The sequence below is a fragment of the Bubalus kerabau genome, chromosome 10, assembly GCF_029407905.1.
Source record: "Bubalus kerabau isolate K-KA32 ecotype Philippines breed swamp buffalo chromosome 10, PCC_UOA_SB_1v2, whole genome shotgun sequence".
In the NCBI taxonomy this organism is placed as follows: domain Eukaryota; kingdom Metazoa; phylum Chordata; class Mammalia; order Artiodactyla; family Bovidae; genus Bubalus; species Bubalus kerabau.
In genome coordinates this window covers 63,752,010-63,776,243 of record NC_073633.1, presented here as the reverse complement: position 1 = coordinate 63,776,243, position 24,234 = coordinate 63,752,010, and the positions used below count along the sequence as shown (strand labels likewise).

The 24,234-nt window shown below is 35.9% G+C and overlaps 1 protein-coding gene across 2 annotated transcripts in view; it reads right to left on the bottom strand.

Moving 5' to 3' along the window:
* DMXL2 (Dmx like 2) overlaps positions 1–24,234 on the bottom strand; it is a 171,168-nt gene that overhangs the window by 59,467 nt on the left and 87,467 nt on the right. For both annotated transcript variants that reach the window (XM_055537960.1, XM_055537961.1), the window contains exons 8-16: positions 23,461–23,644; positions 20,543–20,717; positions 16,050–16,289; positions 15,064–15,335; positions 12,757–13,453; positions 12,299–12,420; positions 6,544–6,633; positions 3,982–4,099; positions 71–190 (exon numbers count right to left, since the gene is read on the bottom strand). In XM_055537960.1, coding sequence (XP_055393935.1) covers positions 71–190; positions 3,982–4,099; positions 6,544–6,633; positions 12,299–12,420; positions 12,757–13,453; positions 15,064–15,335; positions 16,050–16,289; positions 20,543–20,717; positions 23,461–23,644 — 2,018 coding nt within the window. The remainder of the gene's footprint in view (positions 1–70; positions 191–3,981; positions 4,100–6,543; positions 6,634–12,298; positions 12,421–12,756; positions 13,454–15,063; positions 15,336–16,049; positions 16,290–20,542; positions 20,718–23,460; positions 23,645–24,234) is intronic.

Here is a 24,234-nt window from a genome sequence, read left to right as displayed (position 1 = left end):
TAAAGCATGTCCAGTAAAAATGAATTTATCTCACATTATCTCTACATAAAATTGTTATATAATTACTTACCTAAACATGCCTGTATGGATTTAAGATGAAGGTGCCACATGTGGAGAATAGAGCAATTATTGCTGTCCTTTTCAATTACTACTAGAAAGAACTTTTCTGAAAATGGTGGTGGCCGATATCCTATTGTTAAAGGAAAATAATTTAAGTTAACATGTTTCTATAGGCAACCCACTCCAGTACCCTTGCCTGGAAAATCTCATGGACAGAGGAGCCTGGTAGGCTACAGTCCATGGGGCCACAAAGAGTTGGAGACGACTGAGTGACTTCACACGTTCATATGTTTCTATAGGGTTAAGAGATAGACATTTGTTTAAACAAAATCTCTTGGTATGTATAGAAGCTGGAAGGAAAAGGAAGAAAAGATGTTTAGAAAGTTTTATATCTTTTGTGCTAAAAGTTAAGTGGCTATCAAAGACTAATGGGGCTACGTCATTAAGTACAAAAGCCAACATGAATGGATGCCTACTGATCAAAGATGGGACCATCTGAGCAACAAAGAATAAAAACGAACACAATTTATTAAAACACATTCATAAAAATACCAAAAATAAGAGGGCACTTAACAATAAATGAGGAAAGGAAGGACAAGAAGGACCGAAAGGAAGAAATGAAAGGAAGAGAGAGAGAGAAAGCAAAGCAAGAGAGGGAGAAAAGCCCAGGAGCAAGTCAGCCTCATTGGATGCCCCTGGAAGTAAGTGGGGCACTAACTCCTTAAATGGAAAACTGGAAATTAAATGCAAAGAATGAAGTAAACATATACTCTGCTTTTTCTATATGTAAGATAGCATTAAAAAAAAATTAACAGTCACGGATGGAGGGCTGATCGTGGTGGTACCGAAGAGACTTTTTAGAAATTTTACATTTTATGAAAAGATTATTTGTGAACATAATTTTTCCTGTTGACAATTACATTTTTCATATAGGATAATGAGATCTACAAAGGACAGCAAAAACTTTCTTGAAAAATGTAAACCTGTACATTATATGAAGTTATGGGTGTGAAACTTTTGAAAACTGTAAATCACCACAGAATTTAAAGAATATTTCATTCAATGAAAAGAAAGAATAGAAAAAAATGAAAACTCATAATGGCAACTCATTGGCAAGGAGCACTGCTAAAATGCAAATTGTGGCCTCTGAATACCATGCTCCATGGGAAGGAACAATTTGGGGGCGGGGGTGACTCCATTCTTGCAAAGGCTATTTATAAGAGAAGGCTGGTATATCTTGCTGTGCCTGAAAGAAAGCAAATTATCAAAACTAACAGGGTTGTGTCAAAAGGACTCAGGACCAATTCAAAGTATCTTTACCAGTCTAATACAGGACAATGTGAACATTAAAATTATGATTGTTCTCACTGAAATATGTTAAGTATATAAAAATTAATGACTGATATATCTTTGTATGCATATTATTCAATAAAGAGTTTTTCTAAAATGGGTTCATAATGACACACAAAGTAAAAAGAAAGACAACAACATTCATCCATAACCACCAGCAGGAACCTGGGAACAAACTCCTTTGAAATCATCAATTAAAGAGAAAGAACTAAGCACTTACTCTGACTTTTCTAAAAAGAACTCTATTTCAAGACAGCCAAAAAGCTCTCGTGGATAAGGAAAAGCTTTTCCTTACAAATGCTTTCCAGCTAATAAATAAATGAGAATTGATAAAACTAGAAAATCATACTTGAACAATCCTTAATGAAATAACTGACTGAAAAGCAACAATATCAATGGAAGAAACCATGAGATAACAGATTGCTGGCATATTTCACACTGGCGCCACCAGGTGAATTTTCTGAATCCTAGCATCACTAAAAATGAGACATCCTAACATTATGTTCTTTCTTATGTCCTTCTGTGATGGACATAAGAGCTCATTTGCACTTCACAGGAAAAATTTTAAATGATATCCACAAGTAACTGGTCAGAAAAACTGCTATAAAATAACTTTCTCTAAAAGAAATTAGTGGCATGATAAGAGTATAAAGGGGGACTGCTTTAGCTTAAAAGACTCCTAGAAATGAAACATTATGTGTGGACTCTATATGGATATGGATCCAAACAAATTAAGAACCAACAATGCTGGGCTTCCCTGGTGGCTCGGTGGTAAAGAATCTGTCTGCCAATGCAAGAGACACGGGTTTCATCCCTGATCTGGGAAGAACCCACATGCCATGGGGCAACTAAGCCTATGCACAACTACTGAGCCGGTGCTCTAGAGCCCGGGAACTGCAATTACTAAAGCCTGTGCTCCGCAACAAGATAAGCCACCACAATGAGAAGCCCATGTACCACTAGAGAACAGCCTCCAACTTGCCACAACTAGAGAAAAGCCCATGGAGCAACAAAGGCCTAGCATAGCCAAAAACAAAACACTTAACAGTGTATAACATGCAGCAGGGTAAGGGAAGAGGAGAAACACGCATTTCAAGTCCCTTAAGAAAACAGCTATAAAATCAAGAATATTGAGGAAACTACAAAAACTAAAGGAGACATATATATACCTATGGCTGATTCATGCTGATGTTTGAGAAGATGTTTGAGCTAGCCTCACAGAGTACAGGAACTCATTCTGATTTTCCACTAAAGGAAATGAAATTAACCATACACATTCAGTAGAAATGTCTTCCTTAAAAGTCTGTACATTGGTGGATTCATTTTGATATTTGGCAAAACTAATACAATTATGTAAAGTTTAAAAATAAAATAAAATTTAAAAAAAAGAAAAAGAAAAAAAAAGAAATATATAACAATTAAAAAAAAAAAGTCTGTACATAATTCTGTGATAAAAGCTATACTCACAAACTTCTAATACTTTCAAGCTATAACCAGATAAAATATCTGGAAACTCTTTGAAAATTAAAAACTATTCATCACAGAAAATGAATTCTTAAAGTAGGACATATCTTTCCTATCTTCAAACAGAAAGTATTCTACTCGGTATGTTCTATTTTCAAATTTCACTTTCAAATAGAACATGAAAGTTTTATAATTACAAAGTTGTAACCTCTAAAAGGAATATTTTAAGCTAAATAATAAAAGTTTAAACTAAACAGCATATGGTTTACATTTTTACATTTTATTTTTAATTGGAGGTTAATTTCTTTACAATATTGTGATGGTGTTTGCCATACATCAACATGAATCAGCCATAGATATACATATGTCCCCTCCCTCTTAAACCTCCCTCCCCATCCTACCCCTGAATGGCCTTAAGAGAACTACTTTCTCTCAAGAAGAAAGTAATACAACCCTTCAGAAAGTAAATCTATGAGACAGTACCTTTAATGCTCAGAGTACCTGAGTTTCCTGGTATATATACCATACAACATAATATCTTCCTTCTACAGTCATCAATAATCTTTAGTATACTTATACTGCAATTAATTGGCTTCCTTAAGATACCACAGGGATACCTACTACCAATCAAAACAATTTAACTGTAGTGTTGAACAATCAAGGTTAAATTTTTAAACAATTAAACTAGATTCCATAAATAACATTTATTGGCAAAAGGCTATGTCACCAGTGAAAGTATCTTTCAAAATATAATTTTTAGGGAGGTTGGGGGAGAATAGGTACACGTATATGTATGGCTGAGTCCCTTTGCTGTCCACCTGAAACTATCACATTATTAATCAGTTACATCCCAAAAAGTTTTTTTTTTTTAAATGTTCCCACTCTTTTTTTTAATTTTATTTTATTTTTAAAAGTTTAATTAAAAAATAAATATATCAAATTTTTACCCACATATGTTCTTTACCCAGAAAAAAACATAATCACAGAACTGGTATATTTGTCAAAAATCATGAGAGTGATGACTTTTGATAAAAGACCTACATTCAGTGAAAGTTTAGAGTTTTTTTAAGATTAAGGTATCAAACTCAAGACTATTTTTAAAAATACCTTGGGATGGTTGAAAAAATATTTCTGTTTCCTTTTTTTCCATATCTTCCTTATGTGGTTTATATCCTCTAATGAAGTCTTCTTGAAACACATGAAGCAACTGTGTATTAGAGCCACACTACAAATATGAAAAAAAGTAAAGTTTTATCTTTGCAATTCCATATCTTCCACTCACTACCTCTCCAAGAACCCTAATGTAGAAGAAATAAATCCAACAATTTCTATTCTTTATAGAATAACAAAGTATAGTGGGAAAAAGAAGAGAAAAAAATCACTAGATAAATTACTTTCAAATATGCTATAGTCAATAGCAGAACTGTGAAACTAATAAAAACAAATTAACAGGTTTGCATCTCGGAAAAAAAATACTGAAAAAAAAAAAAAGGTTTCAAGACCAGATGGAGAAGGCCATGCAGACCATATTAAGCACACTACTGCAGGTTCCTTTTTCTTATTCCACTTGAGAACCAGAAAAAGAAAACCCAGAAAATTCCACAAAGTACTTCCAAAAAATCTGTCTAGTAGGAATTATGAAGGATCCCATAACAGCCAGTGAGAATGACCACATCTGTGAAAAAATGTATCTACATTTAAGTAAGTAGATTTCTAAAAGAATGGACGGAAACATCACAATCAGCTGATGTTACATAATCATGTGGGACCACACAGAGAAGAAGAGTACAGATGATCACAAATAGCTACTTAGAATCACAAAAGTGAACTGAAATTCAAAGAAAGGCTAAATCCAAACAAAAACTTATTGTGGAAGTAGGTCAAGACAATTAATTAGATGGCTGTCCCTTGGATTTCAAGGAACGGAAGCAACTGTGATAATCCTGGCACTCAATGGATGGGCTACAATCTTAGGGTATAAAGCAAATCAGCCTCCTTTCATAGTAGAAGAAAATTAAAGGACTATTGATCAGATTGACCAACAAATTTTTAATGAAAATTGTAATGTATTTTTATGTCTCTCTATATAGAAACACTAAAAAAAAAAAAATCCCTTCACAGTCAAAGTATAAACAGTCATCTCCTCCAAGGAAGAAGAATGTTGCTGCTGTTGTTTAGTCACTAAGTTGTATCCAACCTTCTGCAACCCCATGGACTGTACTCTGCCAGGCGCCTCTGTCCATGAGTAAGTAGGTTGCCATTTCCTTCTCCAGGGGATCTTCCCAACCCAGGGACTGACTAGAAGGCAGATTCTTTACCACTGAGCCACCAAGGATGCCCAAATGTGAGAAAAGGGAAGGGTGACACCTTTATGTACACAGAAATAATACAGCACACTGGAAACAAATGTAGAATGAGTTTTAAAGTTTGTAATTTATAAGCATAAGTCATTTGTCAGTGCTTGCAGTTTACCAGCCCTTGTGATAAAGATAGCCACAAATGGAAAGGGAAAAAAAATCTTCAATAAGAATGAAGTAAAAATCGAAATGCTAAGTGAAAAAAAGTCTGTAATAATATACCATAGTGAAGAGTAGAGAAGGGAGTACGCTGGGGAAATGAATTTTAACAGCCAGTTCACTAAAAATTAAGACATTCACGGGAATGAAGCTAATACACTCTTCTCCCATATCCCTATGGAGTAAAAAAAGGAAATTATAGGTTAAGGGTTTCCTGAAATTAGTAACTTGAGTCTGGCAGCCACATTTCTGTTGCCAAGAGCTGATGTGATCATTTTTCTACAGTGGTGGAAATTTTGCCTGACATAATGTACAAGGGACTATGAAAAAATAATGACCTAACTATGTATTTGTTTTTAAATACGGTCAGCTCTTTCTTCATTTCCTTGTTTGAAAAGTGGTGGCAACTTCCTCACCAAAGTAACCTTTTTTCATATCTGGAATGAATATACTACTCTATCCCCTTCAGTCCATAAACATGACCCTGCCCTGAAAAAACAAATATCCTGAGGGCTATGATGGGGTTTACAAACTCCCCATAGACAAAAGCATTCTCCTTTCCTAAGTCAACGAGGGAAGAACAGCGCCCACATCAAAGATCTATGATTAGAGAGTAAATGCATGCTTTGATCCTACTTCTATCTTCATTTTAATGGATCTCATAAAAAATATATAATACTCAGCCTAACAAGCCAAACACTCCAAAGGCATCTACTGAGCTGAAGTAAGTAATAATACAAAAAGAAAAACCACAAACTGAGCCTCTATGCAGCTGGACTGTACATAAATCATTGTAAATTTTCACTACAGAAATCAAAAGAAGTTGGGTATATTTAGTATCAAACAACAGAATTATTCTCTGAATGAAATACAGTTGACCCCTGAACAACATGTAAGAATGACATATGTCCACTTCAGTGGAATTTTTTCAATAGTAAATATTACAGTACTACATGATCTGCAGCTAGTTGGATATACAGATGCAGAAATGAGGACGTGGAAAGCCGACTGTTAAGTTATAAGTGAATTTTCTACAGTGAGAAGGGTCAGTGCCCCCAGTTCCCACATTCAAGGTTCAACTGTGTATCATATGCCCGTAAAGCACTCTGGGATAAAGCAAGTTAATATCACCAATTCACAAACACGTTTTTACTTGGTTGGTTATTGCATCAAGTTCAATAATACAGCCAGGTCGAGCAGTTGACTGTTGGCTCACAATATTAAACACTTCTCCAATAAGTTTCTGTTAAAAAAAAAAAAGAAAGAGAAGGTTCATAGTCAACAATATATGAATCTACTGTCAGTATGAAACAGCATCTTGGATATTTAAGGCTCTTCTAAATATTCACTGATTTACAATGGCAATTCACAAATTCAAAGAAATATTTCAACTTTTTATACTCACTCTCATATTTAAAATTAACTAAGCAGAAAAACCTACAGTGATTACATAAAGTGAAAATGAAAGTGAAGTCACCCAGTCATGTCCGACTCTTTGCGACCCCATGGACTGTAGCCTACCAGGCTCCTCCGTCCATGGGATTCTCCAGGCAAGAGTACTGGAGTGGGTTGCCGTTTCCTTCTCCAGGAGATCTTCCCAACCCAGGGATCGAACCCAGATCTCCCGCATTGCAGGCAGACGCTTTACCATCTGAGCCACCATTACATAAGCAGTATACAATTTCAAGACATCTAGTTCTTTGAACATGTCTTCATTTAGCAACCTTAATGGTCCAACACAGACCTGGCTGAGGACATGGCCCTGTGCCTATGTGGATGGCTGCAGATCTACAATGCTATTTAAAAGTACAATCTTGCTAGGGCTTGTACTTGCCCTCAACAATAGGGGCAAAGGATGAGAAGAAGTGGGACTCTGTGACTTGGGATGGAGATATGTAAACAGAGGAAGCCTAACTCTGGATCCCCAAACCACAAAATCTTTCTGCTAAAAAATAAAATAAATAAATAAAACGCAGTCTTCCTTCTTTCTCCTTCCAAGCAGCTCTCTCTTGCACAGAAACCTTTCAGTAACTTCACCTGAAGCAATTACTTCTCATGGAGATGCCCATTCTCCTTAGTACTACCTCCACTCTTACTGCCTTTAGAACACTCATAGTAGTAAGATCCCAGCTTAGCCCGGGGTGTAAGTACAAGGTTAGCTATGGGAAAGTGGCAATATACACTGCAATTGTAGGATCTTCCCAATTTATATCAGCAGAACTCCAGAGGGCGTGCATGGGAACAGATTCTAGGGTTATCAGACAAAAACAAAATAAGTGCTTGGGAAGGGATTAATTTATTGTTATGGGTACATTCACCCAAGATTCAGGATTTTAAATGTTAGTTAAGACACCTGGAAGTGCTGCCAACAGTCTGCTGGGTTTGTCCATTTGAAAGCTGGACTCAACTGTGACCTACAATTAGTGAGGTTAGAACACCAGAATTTCTCTAACACACCATGAATCTTTGCTCCTTAAAAGTGTGGTCACTGGAGCAGCAGCTTTTTACAAATGCAGTTTCTTAGACTCCAAAGCTAATACATGTTTATTTTAATAAGCTCTCCAGATGATTCACGGGCATGCTGAAATTTAAGAAGTACTATTGCAGATAAATGGTTCTCAACCTTGAACTACGGTTCAATTATGAACAATGGTTCTCAGCACACTGAACTAATAATCTCTGGTGCTTAGGTCTCACTTGTAGATACTGACTTATTGGTTCTTGGGTACAATCTGATCATCAGGCATTTTACAAGCTCTTCAGCTGCATCCAACATATAGCCATGGTTGAGATCCCCTTGCAGGAATATCTATCTGCCAGCGCTATAACGAACAAACATACTGAATGCCTTGTTCAACACTACAGGATCCCACTCAATGTCACCTTCAATTTTAAGGGGGTCATCAAAAGCTCAAAAATCAAGATAAATAAATTCTTAATGCAATATTTTTAAATAAAAATTAATACAGTAAATAATAATGAAGAAAAAGTAGCAAATGTTTTAATACAGGATCCAACAGTGTCTTGATGAACCATATTGGAGCCTAAGACAAAAGTAAAATTACACAGACATGTTTTCATACTTTTTTTTAAGGTTAATTTTTTTCAGAACATTAAAGTGGTTGAAAAACATTAAAAAATGAAAGGGAGTATATTGAAACTCACAAAATCATTTTAAATTTATTTTTACCAAAAATAACTTAACTTCAGCTTACCAAAACTTCTTTTTGCAACATTGTGACTGGATTTTTTTTTTTAAGTTCCCAAGTCCATTTTTAAGTATGGATAAGACTACACTAAGCAAAATTTGTGAATTGGTTCTAGAAAATCCAAATACAATGCTGACTTTATATTACAAATTACTGACACTGCATGTCACTTAAAACTATTTCAGATGAAATTTCTGTAAGACTTAAATTATCAAAATATTTAAAAACCAAGTCAGTGGCTGGTTTTCGTAAACAAGATTATCCACATAACGTTATTTTTCTCCAGTGAGCAATTCAAAATCTAAAGCATTTCAGTTCATTTTTCATATCTTCATGTTGAACATGAACTTAGTGTGCTGTAGTAGTCAGGACAATGGCCCCAAAAGATGCCTACATTCTAATTCTTAGGACTTAAGAATATGTTACTTTACATGGCAAAAAAAAAAGTACATATAGAGAAAATTAGATAAGTAGATTTTTTTCACAGCGTTGGAATGTGTTTTGTTTTTTAATTTTGCCTGTGAGGGCTCTTTGCTGCAGCACTCAGGGGTTCCTCCTGTTGCAGAGCACAGCCTCTCGAGTGTGGGGTTTTGGCAGCTGTGGCACGCCAGCTTAGCTGCCCCGGGGCACGTGGGATCTTCCTAGACCAGGGAGCGAACCCATGTCCCCTGAATTGGCAGGTGGATTCTTAACCACTGGAACACCAGGGAAGTCCTGTCTCTGGAGTCTTTTGTTCAAGAATTTAGCTTATGAAAGTAGAAAGGGTCAAAAATTTTCTACAATGAATAAATATTACATTCTAACTTTAAAAAAATTAAAATGGAAGGTTTAAGAAAAAAGTACATTTGTAACTACACTGGAGCAGAAGACCAAGATAAATTTTAAAATTCCAAGAACGTATTCATCTGCTCTAAATGAAATTTCTATTTTCTTGGAAAAATAATGCCCAGGTTATTGATACATTTTGCCAATGAGAAGAATGAACCATAGAGTATATTCTCTGAGAAATTATTGGGATTGCCACAGCCAAAAGACAAAAAGCAGACAAATGTTATAATTTTCAAAAAGGAAAACAGCATACTTCTGTAAGCTGGAATAAAGAGTCTGATGTCTATTTAGTTCATTTTAGTCATCAAAAGACATCAGGGTACACACAATCTACCATACATTAAAACAATCTCATACAAATCTGACTTCCTTTTTTGACTACAAGAGATTTGGCAGACAGGGTGCATTTCATTTGCATGACAAGCTGACTCATGCAAATACTTGGGATAAGCTGAAGAAATATTCTAGACAATAAAAAATGGAGAAAGATTTCAAATGTATACTGCTAGGTCCTTTCTTCAGCCCAGTACATTTAACATTTCTGTAATAAAATTCAGAAATTACATCTGAATTTCATCTAACTGACTTAGATGAAAACGCAGAACAACATTCATCGAACAGGCTGATGATGTAAGTCATACGGAAGTAACACAAATAACGGAATCTGGATTCAAAAAGATGCTAAACACCTGTACTACTGAGTGAAACGCAATAGGGAAGTAAGTCTATATTTGAGTCCCAAATTCAAATGCACAAATATAAGATGGCTTGCTAGCAAAAAAAAAAAAAAAAAAAAAGACTGACATTTAATTGAAAGCTCAATATGAATTAATTACATACAAAGAATGTGGCATGACTGACAAGACATAATCTACTGAGAGAGGGCATAATGTATATGCTAGAGATCCTACAATTTCCAGTGTATAAACAAACCGAAAGTTGCTCAGAACAGTAACCAGGGTAAAATACAAAGCAGTTAGATAAATTTATGGGCAGAGGAGCAGCAGGTCTGGCTTGAGGGAACAAATTTGGGGATTACAAGACAGGTGTCTGAGGTGATCTCTCATGTAAGAAATGTTGTTGTTTAGTCACTCAGTCATGCCCGACTCTTTTGAGATCCCATGGACTGTAGCCCACCAGGCTCCTCTGTCCGTGGGATTCCCCAGGCAGGAATACTGGAGTGGGTTGCCATTTCCTTCTCCAGGGGATCTTCTTGATCAAGGGATTGACCCCATGTCTCCTGCACTGGCAGGCGGATTCTTTACCACTGAGCCACCTGAGAAGCCCATAAGAAACATTAGACTTATTCTAAATGAAACTACAGCTAACAAGTAGATTTTAAGGGCTACAAATTTAATTTCAATATAACTGTGATGGTAATTCAAAGACTGAATGTGCTGCATTTAGAGTGGAGTTTCCCTCCTCAGAAGTCGGAAGACAAGCTGGCAGGAATATGGTAGAGAGAAACAAAGCATCAGACAGCTAGTTAGACTAGGGGAACCTCAAATCTTCCACCTACATAATTTTAAGATGCTACTTTTCTAGACTTTCTCTATGTCAACCTTGTGACTCCAATCCAATTATCACTGTTTTTGGAACAAGACTTACTTAGACATGTACTTTCCTATATCCACTTTCAGGCCATCCTCTCACTCAACAAAGACTAAGGATCTATCTTTCTATATCAAAAATGAACTCGAATACTGTCCTTAATAAAAACTTCTATGGCTACCCTAATCTGATCTCTCTCGCCTCTTGAATTATGAAATGCTGCTGCTGCTGCTAAGTCGCTTCAGTCGTGTCCGACTCTGTGCGACCCCATAGACAGCAGCCCACCAGGCTCCCCATCCCTGGGATTCTCCAGGCAAGAACACTGGAGTGGGTTGCCATTTCCTTCTACAATGCATGAAAGTGAAAAGTCAAAGTGAAGTCGCTAAGTTGTGTCCGACTCTTCACGACCCCATGGACTACAGCCTACCGGGCTCCTCCATCCATGGGATTTTCCAGGCAAGAGTACTGGAGTGGGGTGCCATCGCCTTCTCCGAATTATGAAATAGTGTTTGCCAATTGATTATATATCACCTTCAGACACTTCTTCTGTCTTAAACTGTTATTTAAACTTTTAATAATTTATCTCAACTAAATTTAAATCTCCTTAAAGGCAGATACTATAGTCCCTACGTATCTAGGAACACATGACAGGCATTCAAAAACAGTCACTGATTTTCAATATTGGGAGCATTTTTATTAGAACAGTTATTTTATAAAAAGCCATGTTTTCATAGCTAAATGGAAAAATCACCATTCAAATCTGAGTATTAACTAACATACATGACTTCCAGCTGAAATACAGAATGAGTGGAATGAGATACTGCCACCCACTGATAACATATTCTAACCACAGGACTTTTTAAAATAATGACTCAAGCTAAGAAAAGTTCAAATTTTCCCAACCTAAACATAGAGCTTGGTGAAGCTCCCTTAAAACCTTTCTTGAACAAAGAAAAATTAACGGAACCAAATGAGAGAGTGAAAAATGTCAAGAAAAAAATATATTTTAGGAAAAAAATACATATTTATTTCTTTAAATGTAAAATTGATGTGTGCTGTATAAACTGTAATTTTTTTCTGGACTACAGGGATTCTAGTTCCTCGACCAGGGATTGAATCTGGGCCACAGCAGTGAAGGCATCATTAGATGGTAATTTTGACTCATTTACCTTGAAACAGAAATTAAGGAAAAACAAACTAGTTACAGAGAGCCCAGACCAGATGGTTACTCCCTGAACACCTACTAACAAATGAAAGTCCTAGACAAAAGAGAATGGCTTCTTAGCTTAGATATATTAATAAAGATTAGGAAATACTTACTGAAGATTCTGGATCTGACAGTTCATCCAATAATTTCCTTGCATCTACTACAGCTTGGTAGAGTCTCAGATTTTTGCCATCAGAAGCAACAAAGCAAGCACTAGCAGAATTGCAATACGTGCCTGAGAAAGTAAACACTCTGCATTATAATATATATTTTTATTAATGACTGAAGTACAAGAAAAAAATTCCATACTTCTCTTTTTAGGTATAACTGTGGTCCAGAATCACAATGAAATGGATACAATTAATAAATATAAAATTATCAACAAAAAATTCAATAGAAAATAGGTTATGAGAGTGAAAAAATTAAAAACAAACTTTTAGAAACTCTCAAGTCAGATACCTACATTTGAATACTTATTAAAAGCCCCCTAATAATAATAAATATAAATTACTTTGTATATAAATAACAGTTTTAAAGATTTATTAATTTTACTATTAAAATGAACACTTACCAAGACAGTAACTGGGAATAAGAGTTGGAAGCCAAGCAACATTAGAGAAGGCTGAAGTATGTAAAGAGTTAATTCGTGCCAACTCTGACACTCCTCCAGTGTATGACAAGGGTCCTATTGGGTCCACACGCCACAGAATAAGTTCACTGTAGATGGCATTCGGGTCATGAAATGTACGCGTTGCTGCATTTCTGAGAGGTTGTTTCAAGGAACCCTTTATGTGTCTTATAGGATCTATCAATCTACTTAATTTACTGTCTGAGGCCCACTGAAAATCTGATTCAGGAGTCAACAGAGCATTATGATGAGATGATGTCAATAATAACGGTAAAACGGAGTGACATGCCAGATCATTGAGGTGAAATCGATGACCACAATATCTAAATTTGTGAGATACAGTTAGAACAGTGGTAAAGGCAGACTTATCAGCAAACGTGACTGCCCACTGATTGAGAGAGCCATCTATGTGTTTAGAGACCATCATTACCGTGGGAGCTAAAATGCTCATATTTGTACTGTGTGATCCAGAGTGCGTCAGTGATCCATGAGGACTGCATTCAGCCAGCATGTCTTGGTGTAAGGGAGTGTGTTGAGAATCTTTCACAGCATTTATACAGGCATACATCATGATATTTTTACTAAGAGAGCTTGCATCACCAGATGGAAATGCAACAGGAATCCGAGAAGAAAAAGAAACCTGAAAAACACAATTATTATGACTCAGTGTAAGTAGTTTGCCTCCACTCAAAGTCTTCTAAAAATACTTTAATTTTCAAAATGTCAAACCTCAGCTTCCTAGCAAAAAAATCACTTTCAACTTCTTTATGTTCTAATCCTTTTCCTCTATTTATATAATACCATCTCTATTCATAGCCTATGAGAAGAGTGAAGAAATAGTTGCAGGTGTTTCGCTTGTACATCTAAATAACTACAACTACAAATCTAAACAAATATTGTTCAGAAAGGTAACAGATAAAGATAGCTAGATTTAATGAATAAAACTGGAGTAGTGGGGGGACTCATCCTGAGTCACAGTTTTAGGATAATTTCTTGAGTGTTAAATCATTTCAGTCATGTCCGACTCTGCACCCTATGGACAGCAGCCCTCCAGGCTCCTCTGTCCATGGGATTCTCCAGTCAAGAATACTGGAATGGGTTGCCATCCCTTCCTCCAGGGGATCTGCCCACCTAGTGATTGAACCCACATTTCTTTTTTTTATTTTATTTTATTTTATTTTTAAACTTTACATAATTGTATTAGTTTTGCCAAATATCAAAATGAATCCACCACAGGTATACATGTGTTCCCCATCCTGAACCCTCCTCCCTCCTCCCTCCCCATTCCATCCCTCTGGGTCGTCCCAGTGCACCAGCCCCAAGCATCCAGTATCGTGCATCGAACCTGGACTGGCAACTCGTTTCATGCATGATATTTTACATGTTTCAATGCCATTCTCCCAAATCTTCCCACCCTCTCCCTCTCCCACAGAGTCCATAAGACTGTTCTATACATCAGTGTCTCTTTTGCTGTCTCGTACACAGGGTTATTGTTACCATCTTTCTAAATTCCATATATATGCGTTAGTATACTGTATTGGTATTTTTCTTTCTGGCTTACTTCACTCTGTATAATATGCTCCAGTTTCATCCACCTCATTAGAACTGATTCAAATGTATTCTTTTTAATGGCTGAGTAATACTCCATTGTGTATATGTACCACAGCTTTCTTATCCATTCATCTGCTGATGGACATCTAGGTTGCTTCCATGTCCTGGCTATTATAAACAGTGCTGCGATGAACATTGGGGTGCACGTGTCTCTTTCCCTTCTGGTTTCCTCAGTGTGTATGCCCAGCAGTGGGATTGCTGGATCATAAGGCAGTTCTATTTCCAGTTTTTTAAGGAATCTCCACACTGTTCTCCATAGTGGCTGTACTAGTTTGCATTCCCACCAACAGTGTAAGAGGTGAACCCACATTTCTTATGTCTCCTGCATTGGCTACCTGGGAAGCCTCCTAGGGTAATTTCTTAAGTTTATTCAAAATACTGTTAATTCCTAGGGAAAAAAACCTAATATACACATTTTCAGACGTTCACTATTGCATTTCATAGTTAAATTTATTTTACTTGAATTAATTACGTTTGTAAAATTGGCTATTATTGATCCCCTTTGGGAGCAAGTTATTCTCTTCTCAGTTGCTTATCAAAAATAAAATGCTTAAATATTTTCGAAAAACTGCTAAATCTGAATGGTATCTGTTTCACTTTTTTAAGAAATGTAAAAGCTGCTTCATCGGTCAAATATACCTTGACTTGTCTAAATATTCCAGGATTATATTCATCCAAATACTTTACATGCCACACTAGGAAGGTACCATCTACTGGGTGTATGGTAAAAAGCATGTCAGGATTCTTATTCCATTCAGCTAGAAGCATTTCAATCTTCCGATCAAGCAGGACCGTAGGCAGTGGCATTGATATAATAGGCCGTGCACAGGTTCTGGGACTTCCCTCTCTTTCCGCATCTTCATGTTCTGATGATCCTGTACCTGCTTCAGATTCTCTATCTAGGGATAATTCTAAGTCAGAAAATAAATTCATCAGTACATAGTAATAATAATATGAAAATTCACATATATACTCAGTCAGTTTAATCGCTCAGTCATGTCCAACTCTTTGCAAACCCATTGACTATACCCTACCAGGCTCCTCCTTTCATGGAATTTTCCAGGCAAGAGTACTGGAGTGGGTTGCCATTTCCTTCTCCAGAGGATGTTCCCAACCCAGGTCTCCCACATTGCAGGCAGAGGCTTTACCCTCTGAGCCACCAAGGAAGCCTATTTACATACTAGACAATCAATAAACAGCATACTATCTTTAGCAATCACGAATCCCTTCCCCAATTTATGGCCGGGGAAAAAAAAACAAGGAAGGAAATTATTTTCTGGTCTGAACTGAAATTTACTACATTTCTTAGTTTTAGATAAATCAAAATTTCATTCACACTATCACATTATCTTTATCATTTCTATTATTAGCAAAACCTGTCCCCCGCCACCCCCGCCCCCGCCAAAAAACATTGCTCGCAAAGTAATACATTATTCAAAGCAATACATTATAAGACAGCGAAGTTAGATGGTAGATGGTCCATATTAGATGGTCAGAAAAGACCTGTGGAATGAATGGAAAAGTGAAAAAGAAGGAGAGGAGTAAGGAAAGATTACAAACCAAAAGTAGCTTCACAAAAAGCTGTCAGCCTAAAAAAAAGAAAAACCTGAATATAGGATACTCACCATGATCTAGTTTCATATGTAAACCCCTCTCTCTTTCCTCCTGTGAATGTTCCTCATCTTCTTTATTGCCTTCATCACTTTCATGATCTACCTGCCTTTCAGAAAGTTTTCTTAATTGCTGCATAAATATTTCAGTAGATGATGTAAAATGAAATTCTTTGTTGTTTAACCAATGAACTACAAAGCCCCCATTTCCATCATCAATGTTAAATACAGTGCCAACAAAGACATTTGGAATATCTGTGGAATCAAAAAAGATAAAATTTCTATATCAATTCTTAACATCTTTTAAAATACTACATGTGCTTAGAAAGACTAATTCCATTACACAAAAAATGTGCTAAACAAAAAGTAAATATAACTCTAGCAGGATTTGAAATTTTAATTAAATTTAATGGCAAATGAATTAATGGCATAGACTTACATGGAATTAATCATTTAAAAGCCAAACACACCAAATGCACAAACTTTTATCGAATCCTGGTTTGAGGACAAGGGAACAGAAAGATACAACAGAAAAGAAACTCTAAAAGACATTTTTGAGATGACTGAAATTTAACTATGATGATTAGAGACCATGGAATTATTTCTAATTTTCTTAGGTACAATAATGATATTGTGATTATGTGAGAGAATTTCCTTATTCTTAGGCACTTGCTAAATTATGTAAGGGTGATGTGCTATGATGTGTTATTTTGAAAACATTAAGAAAAAATTTCATTCACACACCCCCACATACACATATATATATGTGTGTGTATACACAGAGAGAATAAAGCAATTGGGAAAATGTTAGCAACTGTTGAATCAAAGTGGGTGAAATCAGTGTTCACTGTACTATTCTTCCAACTTTGTTGACTGTTTTAAACTTTCCTTAAAAGTTTAGGCAAATAATGCTAAGAAAGAATGCAGGAAGGCAAGCAAACTTCTAAGTATAGCAGATTTTGTCCATGTGGGGTAACTGAAATTCATGCTATAGATCAGTTCATGCAAAATAGTATAATTCAAAAACAACAACAATCTCCTTAATCCCGAATCAAATTGTAAAGAACCCACTCAATAGAAAGAAAAAAGACTGTCCTCTGCAAAAGAAGTGGGAATCTAAAGATGAAATAAGTAATATATTCTAGAAGTGTTTTATTTATAAATATCAATGTTAAATAAAGCTCCAAAGTGTTCTTTTTTTCTACTTCCTGGGTTACAAGCCTGGTTTTCTAACAGAAATTAAACAAATCAAATAAAATTAGAAATGTAAATTAACAATCCTGTAAAACAGTACATCCCCTACATACCTATGTACTAGGTAAAAATCCAAATCTCAACCCAAATCTTATCATGGACAAATATTCTGACTGTAAGACATCCTAAAAGATAACTGAGAGATAACTGTCTTGAGACATTTTTTTGAAGAGTGATTATTCTAAATTAGTGGGACTTAAAGAGAAATAACAAATGCATTTAAAAAAAGAATCTAGATGTAAATAGGAACTATAACATTAGAATATACTCTTTTTATCAGAAGACACATTTTGAAATATTTAGGTAATGTTGTAAAATATTTAGGGGATGAAGGAAAATGTCAGTGACTACTTTCAAATGGCTCGGCCAAAGATAATGGAAAAGGGAGAAAAGGTATACACACACACACACACACACACAGAATAAAAGCAAACCTGGTGAAAGGTTAATGACTGAATTTGGGTAAAGAGCACATGGGTATTCACTATATTATGCTTTCAACTTTACTCTAAGGTTGAGAGGTTTTCTTTAAAAAAAAAAAAAAAGGCGGACAAGTCCTGCAATATAAAATTACTTGTATTTAACAAACAATTAGGTCAACCTAAATATATTTTTTTACAAACAGTACCTATAAACACATGATGTTCAATTTTTGTACAAAATAATTTTTAAAATAATGTGTAGATAAGTTAGGGTGAAGATGGTTAAAACTGGCTAAATGGTGAAAGTTAATAAAAATGCTAGAAGACAAAGCCTAATGGCCACAAGAACACATCTAGTACTTAGACTCAAATGATGTAACAGAATGCCTATCCACAAGGAATGATCCTGTGACCCTATTTCATTTGATTAGAATAGTACATACAGGTAAAAGTCAAAACTTTCTAACACAGTATCTGCATACTATCACTGATTGTTTTTTGTTTGAAGTTTTCATCATAGTCAATAACTCAAGATAAGGTTCTTTTACAAAGGTTGAAAATCTATAAAAATCTAAAACCACCACCATTATGAAAACAAGTGGTGTTATAAATCTTAGAATACAATTGAGATGTTAGGTCAGAAAAGATAATCTATTTAAAAAAACATTTAATCAAGTAGCACAGCAAACTTCTATTACTCAATAGAAGTATAATGCAAACCACAAATACAAGGCGAATACATAATTTTTATTTTAGTAGCCACATTATACGGAGAGGGCAATGGCACCCCACTCCAGTACTCTTGCCTGGAAAATCCCATGGATGGAGGAGCCTGGTAGGCCTCAGTCTATGGGGTCGCTAAGAGTCGGACACGACTGAGCGACTTCACCTTCACTTTTCACTTTCATGCATTGGAGAAAGAACTGGCAACCCACTCCAGTGCTCTTGCCTGGAGAATCCCAGGGACGGGGGAGCCCGATGGGCTGCCATCGATGGGGTCGCACAGAGTCGGACACTACTGAAGCGACTTAGCAGCAGCAGCAGCCACATTATATAAACAGGTAAACTTAATTTTAATAATATATTTTATCTGACCCAATATATGTAAAATATTATCATTTCAACATGTAATCAATATTAAATAAAATTATTAATAAGAGATCTTACATTATTTCATTGTTTTCTAAAGTCTTAAGAATCCAGTGTGTATTTTAGAGCATATCTCAGTTTGGACTATCCGAATTGCAATTGCTCAAACAGCTACATGTGGTTCATGGCCACCATACTGAACAACACACACCTATAACCACTACTATTTAATACAATGGGGGTAAGCATCTAAAGGTCACTTTTTCACAACTCCATCTGCTGAGTATCATCTTTTATAAATAAATATTTAAAAATAAAATCCTCTATCTTTACCCTGAAGCAAGAGACTGCCATTTCAATAAAACATAACTATGTTTAGTTGCTAAATCATGTCTGACTCTTTTGCAACTCCATGGACTATAGCCTACCATGCTCCCCTGATCATCGATTTCCCAGGCAAGAATACTGGAATGGGTTGCCATTTTCTTCTCCAGGGGTCTTCCCAATCCAGGGATTGAACCGGCATCTCCTACATTGGCTGCTGCTGCTGCTGCGTCGCTTCAGTCGTGTCCGACTCTGTGCAACCCCAGAGAGGGAAGCCTACCAGGCTCCCCCGTCCCTGGGATTCTCCAGGCAAGAACACTGGAGTGGGTTGCCATTTCCTTCTCCAATGCATGAAAGTGAACAGTGAAACTGAAGTTGCTCAATCATGTCCGACTCTTAGTAACCCCATGGACTGCAGCCCACCAGGCTCCTCCGTCCATGGGATTTTCCAGACAAGAGTACTGGAGTGGGATGCCATTGCCTTCTCCGCCAGCATTGGCAGGTGGACTCTTTAACAATGAACCACCAGGGAAGCCCCATAACCAAATGTGTGCATGCTCAGTCATGTCTGACTCTTTGTGAGTCCATGGATGTAGCCTGCCAGGCTCCTCTGTCCATGGAATTTTCCAGGCAAGAATACTGGAGTGGCTTGCCATTTTCTCCTCCAGGGAATCTTCCCAACCCAGGGATTGAACCCACATCTCCTGTATTGGCAGGTGGATTCTTTACTCACTGCACCATCTGGGAAGCCCAGATAAATCCCTCCTATAACTTTGTACAAATATAGTTCTTCAAGCAATATAATATGAAACTCCTAGGCCTTATCACATGTTTTTCATGCAGAAAGAAAACAATGACTTAAACAGAAGTTTTAAACATGCTCTTGCCAACAATGAACCTGCCTGAAAATACTTCTCAACTACAGGGGAAGAAAAAAGCAAAAATAAAATACAAAGGTTAGAAGAAAAACTATCTCGAATGCAGGACAAGAAAGTGTATGAGTGTATAAAACAAGATATGCTGAAATATAAAGGAAACTATACAAAAACAAAGTTATAAAGAAGAGTTGAGAAGAGAGAATAATGGTGAAAATATAGAAGGAAGGAAGGAATATCACACTAATTAACCAAGCTGCCACTTCTGTTCATCCCGAGGTTCAACTAAAGCTCTAATTTACTTAGAAACTTTGCTATATTCTAGACAAACTAAGGTGTTCAAAAATACTTATCCGAAATTATTCCCTGAAAATCACAGTCTCAATGTAAGAAATGGTATCTTATATTTCTATTCTAATTAAGAAGTATTTTAAAAGGAAACATGGAGTGTTAATATAAAATCAAAAACAGATTATAAAAGTAGTACTACTTTTCAATTTATCTAGTTTCAGCAGATAGTAAGGAAAACTTTACTATCCTTTACCTGTGGCGGGGTTGATGCTTGCTGCAATGTGAAAATGACACAGTGCATTTGCATGGTGGGAAATATGTCTTTGAACTTCATGTGTTGTCGTCTGGTCAGGCTTTAATTCAGTGTGAGTTACAAGAACAGAAGATCTCCTTTGTCCTTTTCTTAAATTTTTCAAATGGTGTATTGTCTAAAACAGAAAAATAATTACTAAATCTAAGTCTGGGAAGTCTAACTAATGCTGATCAAAGTACTTCTGATAATTAAGGATCTTACAATTTTCCTTTCTATAAAACCTATCTTATAGGAGAATTTAACTACAATAGAACAACTATGAATATATTCTCCATTGGCCTTGCATATTTTATAATTCAAGGTAGCAGTTGCTCAAAAACACTTACTATCTACAGAAACTGCTATAAAGATTAGGAATCCAAAGTCTAGTTTTTTGGGAATATCCCAGTACTGAGATGAAATTTACTAGTCATATGAGTGTTTAAAAAAAATTCCAAATCTTCCTACCAGAAAGAATATTCCTCCTGAAAATTCTCACTGTTCTCTAGGCAAGAATATCAGAGTGGGTTGTGATTTCCTTCTCCAGGTGATCTTCCTGACCCAGGAATCAAACCCAGGTCTCCTGCATTGCAGTCAGATTCTGTACCTTCTGAGCCACCAGGGCAGACCCAAGGACTACATAGCCAGCTAAATAATCATATATAACCTCTATTATAAAGACAAAAAGAGGGTACAAAAATACAGAATAACAATGGGAAACCTTAACTTAGCCAGAAAAGACCTCATGAAAGTGATGACCTATGGAATTTGCTTAAATTGTGATAGGTATCTATGATAAAAATTCTGTATTGACATACCCCATCATCTGAACTATTCTGATATGCTGCTGCTGCTGCTGCTAAGTCGCTTCAGTCGTGTCCGACTCTGTGCGACCCCATAGACGGCAGCCCATCAGGCTCCCCCGTCCCTGGGATCCTCCAGGCAAGAACACTGGAGTGGGTTGCCATTTCCTTCTCCAATGCATGAAAGTGAAAAGTCAAAGTGAAGTCGCTCAGTCGTGTCCGACTCTTAGCGACCCCATGGACTGCAGCCCACCAGGCTCCTCCGTCCATGGGGTTTTCCAGGCAAGAGTACTGGAGTGGGGTGCCATTTCCCATGAGGCCATGTCAACTCTTGGCACCATCTTTTCTCCACATCATAACTCCACCTCATGGCACTTCCTTGTTGTGTCACACAACCACCCCCAAAACCATGCCTAATAATATTTAATAATATACCATTCTTTTCATTTATTCCTCACATTGTTAAACAAAATGTAGCATCCTCTCAGTTATTTCTCTATTAAGGTAAAATATCTGCACCTTCCTTTCAATTCCACAGCTCTTGTCACTTTTCGTGTGAAAAACAGTATCAGTTCTATGGTGTGTCCTCTGTCTCTGGTCTCCCTGTTTATTTCTTTGATTATACCTATCAAATTATTTTCACTCAATCTTTGACATTTATCATTATTTTAAATTAGATTGGCAAGGCCAGTTATTTTCTCCTAGAAACAAAAGGTATAATTTAAGTATATATAGAATTATATATACCTCACAGTTAGGAGTTTTGTAGGAAAGGGTGTTAGAAAGCAAAATAGCTTGTAAGTCAAGTAATCAGGCTTTTTCTATTAAAAACAATTTTAACACTACTATTGAACAACATTTTATTAAAAGAGTGCAAAACTGTCAAATCACTGATTACATATTACATTTTTGCTTTTACTGTATGTGGCAGTAATTAAGTTTAACTAATACTTGAAAAGCAATATATTAGGTAACATGCAGGATACAGAAATATCTAAAAGTCCTTAAGCCTCCAAAAGCTTATATATAATTTAAAGATAAAATGTTACACAAGTATATATAAATTATTGTAAACATCTAGTAAATAAAATACTTTTTCCTACTAAATTGCAATCAATATCAAAACATACTATAACTCTGTTCTGACTTCTTTTAATTTCATTTATGATTTAAATGTTGAAAAAAATGTATAAATAGTGCCTAATCACAGTATCAGAGCAGGACTACTTTATATAAAATTTTAAAGGACCACATCCTTAAGCCTATAAAATCCCCAAAATACTTCTGCCTGCTGAAAAATCCAAAAACCATTTTGGCTATGCAACCATTAAAGTGTTCATGTAAATATGCAATGTAAAAGTATAATTAGTATTGTAGAGAGATGTTTATAACACATTAGTATAAAAAGCAAGTTATAAAACATTACTACAATCTCAATCTTATAAATAAAAAAAAAAAAAATGCACAAACACACATACTGGAAGAGTTGGATTATAAACTCCACATTTTTTTTCTTTCTCCTAATCTACTTTTAGAATAAGCATAAGTAATATGTTTATCTCATTTTATTCCCTAATCATAATGGGCACAATAGTTCACACTATATTATAAAAATCTAATTTCTTAGAAAGCACTTTTATAGTGTATTTAAAAATTAGAAAAATTATTTCACTTTCAAAATAGTAAACCATGAAAATTATGCAATTATATAAGTTCACTTAATATCTTAACACTTTTATTCTTATTCACAGTCATTTTTAACTTTATTTTTTAAGTCACTTTTAGTTAGTAAAATTCAATCCTCATGAAACAAAAGCAAAATATTTCTGTTTATATTTTAAAGGTTATTGTGGTATTTTATTTTTTTATCTTTTGGCTATGCCATGCAGCTTGCAAGATCTTATTTCCCTGACCAGGGACTGAACCTGGGCCCTGGTAGAGAAAGCACCTAGTCCTAACCACTGGACCATGAGGGAATTCCCCACAAAATATATTTTTTAATTACAACCAATTTCAAGGACTTTTACATGACACATTATCTTCAAGATTCATTTACTGTTTTATATAACATAGTACCTCAAGAGCATGCTGTATTCTGTCTTTGTGTTTTCCAGCATGAGTAAGGTTGCTGGAAACGCTGGAAGTGGTAGTTTCACAAATCTGCTCACCCAAAAGACAGTCTTCTGGAAGTAAGGTTTCTGCCCAGAGCCGGCAGACACCATCATGGCATGAAGTTAATAACACATTACAGACAGAACCTCTAATGATAAAGAGAAATAAACAGAAGTTACTATGAATACCAATGCCATCAAAAATTAAAGGCTATTCATACTTAGTTCCTCATGCTTAAAGACGACATTAGTACAAAACTAACAGTATATCTATCTGCAGTTATTTTTCCAATAATGATAATGGATTTCTACTGACTACTTCACACTCTCACCAACACCCATTTATTACCTGCTCAGACCTGCAAGGTGGCAGGCTGGACTCAGGATGCAATCTGTTACCATGAAATAAGAACAACCTAACTGTGCTCGACACTCACCTTAATACATTAAACTTAAACTCTGAATAGCTAAACTAAATGACAGTATAGCATGTGTCCAACTGTTTTAGAAGTTACACTGTGTGGAGAAAAAGTATCAATCAAAGAGCTTGAAATCACACACAGTACTGCTGAACACCATAAAAACTAGGAAGTGGGGGTGACAAAGGAAACAAATAAATTAATGCCAGATTATATACATGTGCTGCTTGAAAACAAGGCTCTGGAGGATTAGTATCTCCTAAACAAAACAAACAAAACAGCAAAAGGAAACCTACATTTCTGTCATTACAAATTATAGA